A 12,978-nucleotide genomic window follows, 5' to 3' on the forward strand; every position below is an offset into this window, starting at 1 on the left:
GTAAGTACTTTTTGGAGTTATTCTCACTGGTTTTATTCCCTTAATAAGTCCGACATCAGCTGACCCCTTGGACCACAACCCTTGAGGTAAATCAATTAGTTCTAATTCCTCTTCAGCAGTTAGAGTGTATCAATCAGTGGTAGAGTCTAGGCTAGTTTCTCCACTGAGGTAAACAGCCTTAACCACTTGTGTGACCCAGTTTAAATGGGTACAATACACATTTAGTTTAGGCGCAAATAGCACTTTTCCACCCACTACTTTCCACTCACAGTTCGATCTTTTTATTCTTGAGATAAACCCACCCAAATCTTGCCACCGTGAAATAATCGTCTTTGAACATGAAATATGTGGTGTGAGCCCTCCTCTACACAATTTCAATTCTGAATCCTCAAGGCTCACCATACAGGCACAATTTCCTCTTTTGTCCCAGTATAGTTCAGTGAGAGTTACCTTACAGTTGGGCTCTTTAAAAAACTTATCATGATATTCTCCGTCTGGTCCACTTTCGTGCCGAAAGTAGGCTACATTGTGCAATGTAACTCTTCGGGTGTATGTATCTCAACGTTTTTGATCTCCGCAGGAGGAATGTGGGTTTTTACCAATTTCATTAATTCCTTAGTTATGCTACTTGGCCCAGTTTGAACTAAATCTAAACCATACCAGTAATTTAACATTAGTCCTTCATACACAAATGTTTCTATCTTGTCTTCTTCATCACTGTCTGCTGTTTTTAGATTTACACGGCATGCTGCTATTCACACACAGGACACAATTGTGATAATGCCACTGAGGCTAGTATGGTTTTCTTTGTTTTAGGATCACTTATTTTTAGAGGTTTGGTCAAAGGTTCAGTAGTTACATGCCCTGTGGCTGACATAACTCTCAAACCGCTGTTTAGCTGTAAGGGAAAGTCTGCTCCTGTTTCGTTATGTCGCACGACTGTTCTACAGGCTCCAGAATCACACAAGAAAGTTATTGCTTTCCCTTGCACCTTTAATATTATCCATGGTTTAGTTCCTTCCTGTGATAATAAAATCTCAGCTGTTTGCAACGATAGAATCTCATCTACCTCTGTTTCATCATCTGTCGTCTCTATGATGTCATCTATTTCTATCTGTGTATGTGTCTGCGTGTGTGTGTGTGTGTCAACATAACCTTTTTTCGGAGTTAGTCATGCGGTGCGATCCTTTTCCCTCCTTTCCTGTCCTCCCTGCCTGGGCTCCGCTCCTCCGCCTCCTCTCGCTCCTCTCCCTCTCCATCTCCTCCTTGGCGCTCTGCAATTTCTCGCGTAGTGTCCGAATTTTCCACAATTGTAGCACACGTTTGTCTCGCCGTCCTCTCCTCTGTTCACACCGCCTCCTCTTCCTCTCCTTTCCCCGTCGTTATCTCGGTGCCCAGAGCCTCCTAGTGTCGCCTACACCCGATGCCAACAGTTTGCATGCCACCCTAAGCCCTGAAGAAACAGCATCATCTCCTAACAATCCACAGAGCCTCCAAAGCCAGCAAGCTCCAACCATAACAACTGGCTCTGTGCCTTCGGCCAGACCAAGGATTCAGAGGCCCCAATCCTCGAAGAGAACTGAGTGGCAGCAGTTCGATGAGGATGTAGATCGGGTCCTGGAAGTGACAGCCAAAGGGGACGTGGACCGTCGGCTGGAAACAATGACCACCCTCATATTGAGCCCACGCCATCGGCCTATGCTCCAAGCCACAGAGCAAGGAGAATCCAGAGTCTCAGGGAAGAGCTTAAGCTGCTAAAGAGGCAGTACAAGAAAGCAGGGGAAGTTAAGAGAGCTGGCTTAGCGGATCTGAGAGCAATTCTAAGGAAACAACTCTTGACCCTGCGGAGGGCGGAGTTCCACAGGAGGAGGCGGAAAGAGAGGGCCAGGAAGAGAACCGCTTTCCTGGCCAATCCCTTCAAGTTGACCAAGCAACTCCTTGGTCAAAAGAGGTCTGGCCGCCTTACCTGCTCCAAGGACACCATCAACGACCACCTCAAAGCCACGTACAGTGACCCTTTTAGAGAACAGCCGCTGGATCCATGCGATGCACTGACAGTACCATCAGAGCCTACATTGGAGTTCAACCTCAAGGAGCCCTGCCCTAGTGAAGTGGAGGAAGTGGTGCGGAGAGCATGGTCAAGCTCAGCACCAGGCCCAAGCGGAGTGCCGTATAAGGTCTACAAGAACTGCCCAAAGCTACGACATCGGCTTTGGAGGGCTCTGAAAGTGATCTGGAGGAGAGGAAAGATCGCCCAGTCATGGAGGTATGCTGAGGGAGTGTATATACCGAAAGATGAAAAGTCTGAGAACATCGACCAGTTTCGTGTCATCTCCTTGCTCAGTGTGGAGAGCAAAATCTTTGTCAGCATAGTAGCCAAGAGACTCTCCAACTTCCTATTGGGCAATAAGTACATCGACACGTCAGTGCAGAAGGGAGGAATACCGGGAGTGCCTGGTTGCCTGGAACACACAGGCGTGGTAACCCAACTCATCAGGGAGGCGAGAGAAGGCAGAGGGGATCTGGCGGTGTTATGGCTGGATCTAACTAACGCCTGTGGCTCGATACCACACAAGCTGGTGGAAGTCGCACTGGAGAGACACCATGTTCCCCAGAAGGTGAAACACCTCATCCTGGACTATTACAGCAAGTTCAGTTTGGGAGACTCCTCTGGCGAGATGACATCTGACTGGTGTAGGGGTCACAGCCACTCCACAAGGTTCATTTGGATTAAAGACTGAATGCAGTGAGAATTGTGTCAACAAATTCTCTCCATGCTTCAATAGGGAGGTCTCTCTTTGTTCCCCAAACAAAGACAAACGACCCCCACCCCCCACAGGTATCTAAAGATACCTAAAGGCGTCTCATTGGCTGATACCAACAGAAAATACAACTTCCAGGTTGAGACACAAAAGTCTCTTGCAGCCATCCCTTCCCTCTCTTCTCTTCTCAACTCCCTGGGGGACAGCATGCCTGCTGTCCTGGTCTGCACTCCAGAAGACCAGGCCATTCCCCTCTGTCTCCAGCTCTAAGGGAAGGCCGGTGAGGCCCAAACCAAGTGGGCCCACCACCACGCTTCTAAGTTTCCTGCCTGTGATCTATACTGGACATAATCACAGAGACCCTCACCAAGCTTCTGGAGCCAACAGCAAACAACACTACAACCACCAAAACCCAACCAGGAACCAGATTCTTCTCCAAAAGGATTTCTGCTTCCCCTTTCAACTCTGGACTCTGTGGTATAGTACTGGGCAGTTAGTAAGCAAGAACAAGTTTGTTAAGCTTTAATCAATGGTGTTGATCTGTTGTGTGTTTAAGTATATTTGTTGGGATATTTTGTGTAGTTAGATCACTTGAAGTTGTATGATTGTGATTGCTCTACATATCTCAAGTTGTACATGTAAATTAACTATAACTCATTTGATTTGCTCACACACTAATCCACATGAAATATACTTTAATTTGGCTTCCTACAACACATAGACCTTCAAGACTGCATGGTCTATTGTTCTTCAAGAACAAAAGGGCTTCCGCCATTTTGATTTATTTAAATGACCGCCTTTCGGCAGCCATTTTGTTACACATTCTTTCTCACCCACATTTCCACTGTAAATAGTCTTTTAGATTAGTTATTGTGTGTTCTGTTTGCTTTGCTTTATTTAGAATAAACATGTTTTTGGATTAATATGCTTCTCCCTTTAATGTTGCACATGAATGAGTGATTTGCTAACCTATGCTATGGAAAGAACTAAAAATTCCTTCAACCGTTACTAAATATTAATAAGGTAATTCGATTATAATTATATTCATAATTAATAATCAATGTTCCAAATTGATAATTTGTTAACTTTATGAGACTGATTAACTATGATTTGCTATCTTTCCTCTTTCTAAGTAAAGAAGTGGTGCCCCAAAAATAACTATAATTAATTTAAAGTATTAAATATAAATTTAGTCAATTTCTGATAGCAAAATTGATCTAAATTAGCTTTACCTCTAAATATTTTGGTACCCCTGCTGGAGGCAATGTGTATCTGAAGCAGATACCCCTACACTGGCACCAGCTGGAAGTTGGCATAATCACTGGGTGCACAATCTCAGTGACCCTATTTGCGCTGGCAATGAACATGCTGGTCAAGGCAGCTGAACCAGAATGTAGAGGTCCCCTCAGCAAGTCTGGAGTAAGGCAACCTCCCATCAGAGCCTTAATGGATGACCTAACGGTGACAACAACAGCTGTACCAGGAGCCAGGTGGATCCTCCAGGGGTTGGAGTGCATCATGGCGTGGGCTCGCATGAGCTTCAAACCGGCAAAGTCACGGTCTTTGGTTCTGAAGAAGGGGAAAGTGGCAGATAGATTCCGCTTCAGCCTGGGACTACATCAGATCCCATCAGTCACTGAGAGGCCAGTGAAGAGCCTCGGAAAGGTCTTCACCTGCAGTCTGAAGGATGCAGATTCCATCAAGGCAACCAGTGCTGACCTGGAGGGCTGGTTAAGGACAGTGGACAAGTCTGGACTCCCTGGAAGATTCAAGGCCTGGGTCTACCAGCATGGGATCCTCCCAAGAATCCTCTGGCCTCTCCTCATCTACGAGGTCCCAATGACGGTGGTGGAAGGTTTTGAACAGAAGGTGAGCAGTTATCTGCGAAGATGGCTGGGATTGCCACGCAGCCTAAGCAGCATTGGGCTATATGGGAACACCAACAAGCTCAGGCTCCCCTTCAGTTCAGTCAGAGAGGAGTTCATTGTGGCACGGGCACGGGAACATCTGCAGTACTCTGGATCCAGAGATGCCAAAGTGTCCGGGGCAGGGATTATTGTGAGGACAGGGAGAAAGTGGAGGGCAGTCGATGCGGTCCAGCAAGCAGAGTCGCGACTGAAGCACAAGGCCATCCTGGGAACAGTGGCACAAGGCAGAGCCGGACTGGGGAGCCAACCAGCAACCCGATTCGACCGAGCCAGTGGAAGAGAGAGGCAGAGGTTGGTGCAGGAGGAGGTGCGAGCTTCAGTCGAGCAAGAGCGAACCAGCAGAGCAGTGGCCATGCGGCAGCAGGGCGCCTGGATGAAGTGGGAGCAGGCGATGGAGCGGAGTGTCACCTGGAAGGACATCTGGCAGTGGAATCCCCAGAGGATCAAGTTCTTGGTCCAGGGGGTTTACGATGTCCTCCCAAGCCCATCCAACCTGTGCATATGGGGCAAAATAGAAACACCTGCATGCCCCCTGTGTTCCAAAACAGGGACACTGGAACACATCCTGAGCAGCTGCTCCAAGGCGCTGGGGGAGGGCCGGTATCGTTGGAGGCACGACCAGGTCCTCAAAACCATCGCTGAAGCAATCAGCAAGGGGATCAAGGGAAGCCGATACACCCAAGCCACAGCCAAGGCCATCCGCTTTGTCAGCGAAGGACAAAGGCCGGAAAAAACCCCACAGAACGGCTCTACGGGTTTGCTCTCCACGGCCCGAGACTGGGTGATGACAGTAGACCTGGAGAAGCAGCTGAAAATTCCACCACACATCACCCAGTCCAGATTGAGACCAGACATCATCTTGGCCTCAGAGGCCACAAAGCAACTCTTATTGCTGGAGCTGACGGTTCCCTGGGAGGAGAGGATGGAGGAGGCCCAGGAAAGAAAGAGGGAGAAGTACCAGGAGCTGGTGGAGGATTGCCGGAGGAATGGGTGGAAGACCAGGTGTATGCCAGTGGAGGTGGGCTGCCGGGGGTTTGCCAGCCACTCCCTGAGCAAAGCCTACGGCACACTAGGCATAACGGGTGTCAACCGAAGAAGGGCCATAGGCAACAATGTGGAGGCAGCAGAAAAAGCCTCCAGATGGCTCTGGTTAAAAAGGGGAGAGCAGTGGTTGTAGTGGGTGTAGCATGCCACTTGGACACAGGCCGAGATTTGATCACCTCGGTCGGGTCGCCTGGAGGAGGGTGTCTGTTGCAAGACCCGAAACACCCAGTGAGTCTAGGATCCAACACTGATGATGTGTCCAAGGCTGTGCATCAGTAGATGTATTGTTAACTTTATGTATTATTTTTTATTAACTAGTCATTTATTTATTATTTAATGGACTTTTTCTCCCTATATTTTGTTAATATATTTTATTATATCACAAATATCTTTTTATATTTCCACCTTCTTATATTTTATTTTGTCTTTATTTTAATTCATTTAATTTTCTCCTTATATTTTGCCCTATCAAACTATTTTTCATTCTTATAATTTGCAATGTTTTTTTTACATAATATTTTATATACTATATTTACTAGTATTATATTTTGTTTATTGATTTTTTTCTCCTTATATTTTGTCAATAAATTGTATTTTATTGTATTATGAACATCTTTTTATATTTTCACCTTCTATCTTATTTTATGTCTTTACTTTCAGTTTTTGTTCCATGGATTTAGTTTTCTCCTTATATTTTGTTATTATATTTTTGTCCTTTTACATGTACTATTTTTCTTTTTCAAACATTCTTTTAATTTGTGATATTTTTTAAATAATATTTTATATAAAACTTTATATTTACTCGTATTATATTTTGTTTATTGGATTTTTTTATCCTTAAAATTTGTCAATATATTTATTTTTATTGTAATATAAACATATATATAAAATGTGTTAATATATTTATTTTAGTATATTATAAACATCAGCTTCAGCAGACCCTTGAAGTTAAATATTTTAATGTATCTATATTGTGCTTTAACTAAGGAAATGTTGGATGCATGCCCACACATGAGGCTTGGAAAGTACACAGGAGCTGTCTGCACCACCCTTCCTCACAGGGCACTCTGACTAATTGCATAATCTTCACTGAACTAGTAAACATCAAGTTACCACACATTCACAGATTTTGATCTGTTTGTCATGTTATCTTCAGACTAATAAAGTGGTCTTCACACAACAAAACTCCAAGTTTGATACATCAGGTTGATAGTCGAGGAAGTTTTGTCCTCATATTCAGTGCAGAGCTGTAACCAAACATTCCTCAACTTCCCACTGATCTTTATCGCCATTTCCTGCATGAATACTGGGCACGCTCAGGAAACACCCGACCAAGTTTCACATTTACTCTCTACCAACTGCATTACTTTTAAAAAAACAAAAACCCTGTTTTTAACCCTATTCTTATGTTCCTTAGTCCTTTCAAGCATATTGGCAGAGGAAGACAAAACTCTTTATCACAGGAGTAGTTTTGGAGATATTTAGGGAGCAGAGAAACCCAAAAGGAAAAGTAAGAGGTGTCAAACAGTGTCAGACTTTAGATAACTTTACGAGCATTCAGAGAATTGGAGGATACTGGAAGTCAGTGATTACAAAACCATCTGAACCGCTAAACCTGCCAACAGAAACAAGCTACACACATTAGCAACCAAACATCCTCAGTTACAATTTACATAAGAGACTTCAGAAGCGTCACAGTTTTAACTCTCTGTACTCCTTTTACAAAGTTACTATTTTTGTAAAGTGATCAGTGAAACCATTTTTAATATGTTTAGCCCACAATGTCTGTACACACTGTGGTAAATGTATAAAGAAGACTTGTTCCAGTGATGGAAGAAGTATTCAGATCCTTTACTTCAGTAAAAGTACTAACACCGCACTGTGAAATTACTCCACTACAAGTAAAAGTCCTGCATTCAAAACTTACTGAAGTAAAAGTACAAAAGTATCAGCATCAAAATGTACTTAAAGTATCAAAAGTAAAAGTACTCCTTATGCAGAAGGGACCCACTCAGATTGCTATTTATATTATAAATATATTATTATTAATGCATTTACAAAAGCAACGTTTACATTTTCTCAAGGTAGGGCTTATTTAAACGACTTAATATATTGCTATGTGCTTAAATAAAAATAAAATAAAAAGTTTAAACATTTTAATTTGATCATGTGTTTCATGTTAAATCTCGACCTGCAAAGTAACTAAAGTTGGCAGCTAAAAATAGTGGAGTAAAAAGTAAAATATTTGCCTCAAAATGTAGTGGAGTAGAAGTATAAAGTTACATAAAATGGAAATACAAATACCTCAAAATTGTACATAAGTACAGCACTTGAGTAAATGTATTTAGTTATTTTCCACCACTGCCATGTTTTTTCTCTTAACTTTTCGGACATCTGCTGCTCTACAAAGTATGTATTGTTGCATGCTGTATGCATAGACTTGGGACGTATTGTGTTAATCCATGTTTATAGTGTTGAAAGGCTCATTGATCATTAAAACACCTGAGCATTATGTTAGCACAGCTGAAACTGTTTTGTGCTGATTTGAGAAGCAGTAAAATGATCCTTCCTCAGGTTAGTTGAGTATCTAGAGGTAAAGTTGGAGATTTGCAAGTTAAAATAATTATTTCTACCCTTGTCAATGTCTTTACTATATTTTAGATTCATTTTGTAACTTATTTCATGAATGAAACAGTTTGTTTTCATGGAAGACAACAGACATTTTCTGGGTGACCCCACACTTTTGAGCACTAGAGTACCTATGACAGGCCAATAATATTGGTACTAGCACAGGAACATGCCTGGAAAAACAAGGTAAATGATACTGCTCACGAATAAATATGAATACAGATAATGCAAGATGAGGTAAAGGAAATGCCCTCGATTTGTTTTGGGCTTTAAAGTTACATTGAATGCATTTTGGTGAGATAAAGAAAGCTCCACAGGGTTTCTTTAGCCTAACTTTTAAACAAATTCCAAAGAATTCCTTCATCAGGTTCAGCTACTCGCCCCCGTCCCAAAGAAAGAAAGCTGCTCCCTGTAGAGTATCACGGCTTCAGATGCATGAAACTGGCCCTTCTTCCTTTAATGAGGAAATTCTGAAGTTCAACAATCAACCAGTCTCCGTTCTGCCAAACTGGTATTACTTTGTTAACTACTTAAGTACTACAAAATTACTGACTCCATATCAGCCGACCCGCATCCTTAGATCCTTAGTGGTGTCCTTCTGACCGTTCCAAAGTCAAAACTGAAAACCAAAGGTGAGCGGGCTTTCTCCACCAGAGGCCCCAACTTTGGAACGGGCTCCCCGAGGAGTCAGTAACTTCTTTTAAATCCCTTCTTAAAACCCACTTTTATAGACCTGCTTTTATGTAATGCTTTCTATCTCACCACTCCTTTCTACTTCTTCACTTTTACTTTTTTACTCCTTATTACTTTTTTTTGTGTATCTGAGGATGTCTTGCTCTGTCTCTAATTGTTTTTCTTTTAATGTAAGAATTGTTTTTAGCCTTATGGCATCATTCTCTTTGTGATTAACTGCTCTCTGTTGAAACACTTTGTAAACTGCTGTTTTGAAAAGGTGCTGTATAAATAAAGTTATTATTATTATTACCAAACAAGACAAGAATATAAAATAATGCACTTTTATTAACAATTTTTAATTATTTGGCATACAAAACAGAGTAATGCGTAGTTGAGACTACCCGACTTTGCTGTCTTGAAGTCGTTGTGGAATTTACTCTACGTGACTGACTGGCTGCGCACTACAAGATCCTTCACCAGGAGGAATCATCAATGAGCATTTACAGTATGTTGATGAGTGGCTCAACTATGGTGATGTGGGTCGACCTGTGGGGCTGGCGGGTTGAGCTTTCAGTCTTTAGTTCCAGCTTACAAGAAAATATTGGCGTTTTCGGCTGTTTTGGTGAAAAAGTGACCAAATAATGTTCTGAATAAATGATTAATTACTGCAGCAGCATTGTGTACAATCGTCTTTCTTTCACCTTCTCATTTTTTTTTCTATCTTAAAACACACACACTGCCACCACGGTGGCCAATATTTATCTTGTGAATCTGTGTCTTGCCGTCTCATTGGCTGTGTCTACCCGACGGATCCACATATTTAGCATGCTAGATATGAGGAATTGTGTCTTTGAACAGTTCACAAATGTCCATCTTTGCTCATGGCAGCGATCGCAGATTGGACTCTGATCCCGGGCTTTTGTCATGTTGCACCAAAAACTGTTAACGAAAGGAAAATCAGGGCTAAAGTCGGGTAGTGTGAACCTTAACAAAAAAAACATGAAGAAAAAAACCTACAACGGATCCCTGTTCTGTAAAACCAGAAGGGAAATCTGTCAAAAGAACCTGATGACATGTAAACATTTTTGTAAGATATATTTTTTTAGGTTTATCACAACAGTTGTTGCTTAAACTATTGGCTCAAACTTCAAAAACCATGTTATATACGTAATGTGATAGCAGGCCAGGCCTGTGGTTACGTTCACGGTAGACAACAGTTCCAGTGACGTTCGTTTGGTAACATCTGACTGAGCCGCAGGCAGCAGCTGATGGTCGGCTCATAAAACACGGCGTCCGGTTCATCAACTTTTACTCTCGTCTCACTGCTCTTCTGGCGCACGGAACAGCTGAACAGCAAAGGTTTAGGAGCTTTAACCAGTGTTTTCCTCGTCACACAGCCCATGTCGATGAGTGCCTGTGAAAGAGACCAAGCCATTAGCCTTAAAAACAACAAAAAAGGACAATAATATTAATATTACTGGCACTATTTTACATCTCTTCAGTGCAGAAGACGCTTCACTGGACAAGTCAAAATCTGTGTCTATTGAACTTTTGCAACATTTTACTTTCATTGATACCCCAACTTTTCCACCTCAGCCAAGTGAAAAACCTTTTTGCAATATTTTGGGAGTTGTTTTATTATTTTGCCCTTCCCTTCAGGTTTTTTTAAAGTGCATATTGGAAACCTGCATAAAAACAGATGTAAACAGGCAGGCTTGAGATTAGGTGAGATTAAAGTGGCAAATCTGCAAGAAAAAAGGCAAAAAAGTCGAAAGAATAGGCTAATGTTTTGTTTTTCAAGGTACTACATCACCACATTTCATTTGTTTCTACCTGCGTGATGTCCGGTAATCACGTAAATTTGCGACTTTTTTCTCAATATATTACCCCCTCCCCTGGGTCCGTATTTTTTTTTTTTTTCAAACATGGCCCTAATACGCTGTCGTAGTTTTCCAGTTTATACAGCTTAAGCTTTTTCTTTCTATGAATCATCACTTTTGGTTTACCTGCACCACGTCCAGCAGCGCCATCGGCTGCAAAGCGTTCTTGTAATGTTCCACCAGTGACTGCTGCGTGATTCCAGGTCGATGCATGATGTGGCAAAGAACGCCCTCCAGCATGCCTTTACACACCTGCCGGTTCAGATTGCCGTCTACCATGCGCCACGGCCGGCTGATGAAACTCACATCTCCGCTGTTAAAAGGGTTGGAAACAGAGAAGTAGAATTGAAATATAGGGAAGTGAAAATGCATAATAAACTGCAATAAGATAATACGTTGCAATCTGTACTTACTCATTATCAGTCTGAGCTGGTTTGGTTGGAAGAGAGCATGCTTCTTCCTGTCGTTCATCATCTCTGTTGTCTGCCCCTTGATCTTTCTCTTCTTCTTGTCTCTCCTCAGTTTCTATCTTCTCCTCCTTTTCTGCCTCTTCCTCTCTTTTGTCTTCAGGTTGCATCTGCTTTCCTCCCTCCTCTTCCAAGTTCAACAGTTTGTCTCCATTTCCCTCATCCACCTTCTCTTTCTGCATCTCCAGCTGTTCTTCCTCATTCCCTCCTCCCTTTCTTGTTTCACCCCTCGCCAACCCCTCTACCTCCTGTCCCTCCTCGCCCTGCTGTGTGTCCAGAGCTATTCTCTTTGCCGGTGGTTCCTCCGAGTCGCGTCTGACTTCTCGCCTGGGTCTCATGCGCCTGAAGATGTTGTGCTGCTTCTCCAGAAAGGGGAGTTTGTCTGATGTGAAGCGTGACTGAGACCACTGCTTGGTGTTGACAGTCAGCAGCCACGGCTCAGAGTGCTGCAAGAGCACCCAACGGACACCCTTACCCCCAACCTGCAACACCTGCTCCTCTTCTTGTAGCTCCTAAAAGTAGGGAAATGGGGAAAATTAAAGATCTGGAGGAACCCAGAGGAAGAAGAATCTGAGGGGCGAAATTACAGGATTGAGAGGCTTTTTCTGCCACTAAACATGTGCAAATAAGATAAAGACTGTAATTCCCAAAGCATTCACAAAGGTTAAATTGCACCTCTAACTGCACTGCCAAACATATGCTTCTCAGTGCCCACTGGTTCAATTTGCTGAGGTAATTTGCATACATTTGGTGCAAAATCAGCCCCTTTCTATTATATGCACCTCATGGCAAAAATAGTCAAATTCACAAACACCAGCACTTATAGCCACATGCAGTAACAGTGATATTATTACCGTCTTCAGGGAGCTGGTTGTAACTGAAGCGCATTTACAAGGACGAATATAAGGTCGACTCAAACTTCTATATAATCTTTGCAGTTAAACGAGCAGATTCTGGTTTATTAACCCATTTAGGCCTAAAACGCCTGGAAAAAATACCTGTAAAACCTATGGGGGATTTTAAAATAACCCCCTAAAACCTGAAGTTTTTCTGGAAATTCAACAGAAGTGTCAACGCCTACTAAATAATCGATTTTTCAGCCTCTGCAGCAAATAGAAATGAAATTCCAAAAGTATTTGAGAGCTTATAGCTGTTATATCTGAGCTCCCTCCGATATAGTCGTCTTCCGCCATGATTTCAAAGTTCTGGAAAAGTCCCATGTTGCATTGCGACACTCCCACATGTATTCTGATGCATTTCATTGGCTAAGAGACTGAAAAAAGGTGGAAAAACTACAAATACTATAAAACGACGTATCCGCTTTCCCGGCTTTAATGGTAAAATAACACAACAGCGCTCCCGGTTTTAATGATAGATATGCTGCAGTCTGCTGGGGAGGCAGCATCAGACACAGAGATGCGAGGAGGTTGGACAGACTGGAGGAGGTGTTGGAGAGATACACTGTTAAGATGTTCCAGGCCATCCTGAAATACCCAGATCATCCGCTACACAAAACTTTTATGGACTGAATTTCCCCTCGGGGATAAATAAAGTAATTTTGACTAGATTTTTGATTGACATCTTGTCACTTCTA

The 12,978-nt window shown here is 42.6% G+C and overlaps 1 protein-coding gene and 1 pseudogene across 1 annotated transcript in view; one reads left to right on the forward strand and one right to left on the reverse strand.

Moving 5' to 3' along the window:
• The first annotated feature begins 480 nt into the window (after nucleotides 1–480).
• LOC131962823 (uncharacterized) lies at nucleotides 481–6,011 on the forward strand (annotated as a pseudogene).
• A 3,353-nt stretch (nucleotides 6,012–9,364) lies between these two features.
• LOC131971917 (general transcription factor 3C polypeptide 1) overlaps nucleotides 9,365–12,978 on the reverse strand; it is a 27,393-nt gene continuing 23,779 nt past the window's right edge. The window contains exons 37-39 of the mRNA XM_059333593.1: nucleotides 11,331–11,896; nucleotides 11,044–11,230; nucleotides 9,365–10,451 (exon numbers count right to left, since the gene is read on the reverse strand). Of these exons, the coding sequence (XP_059189576.1) occupies nucleotides 10,239–10,451; nucleotides 11,044–11,230; nucleotides 11,331–11,896 (966 nt within the window). The 3' untranslated portion in view covers nucleotides 9,365–10,238. The remainder of the gene's footprint in view (nucleotides 10,452–11,043; nucleotides 11,231–11,330; nucleotides 11,897–12,978) is intronic.

The sequence above is a fragment of the Centropristis striata genome, chromosome 1 (assembly GCF_030273125.1).
Source record: "Centropristis striata isolate RG_2023a ecotype Rhode Island chromosome 1, C.striata_1.0, whole genome shotgun sequence".
NCBI lineage: Eukaryota > Metazoa > Chordata > Actinopteri > Perciformes > Serranidae > Centropristis > Centropristis striata.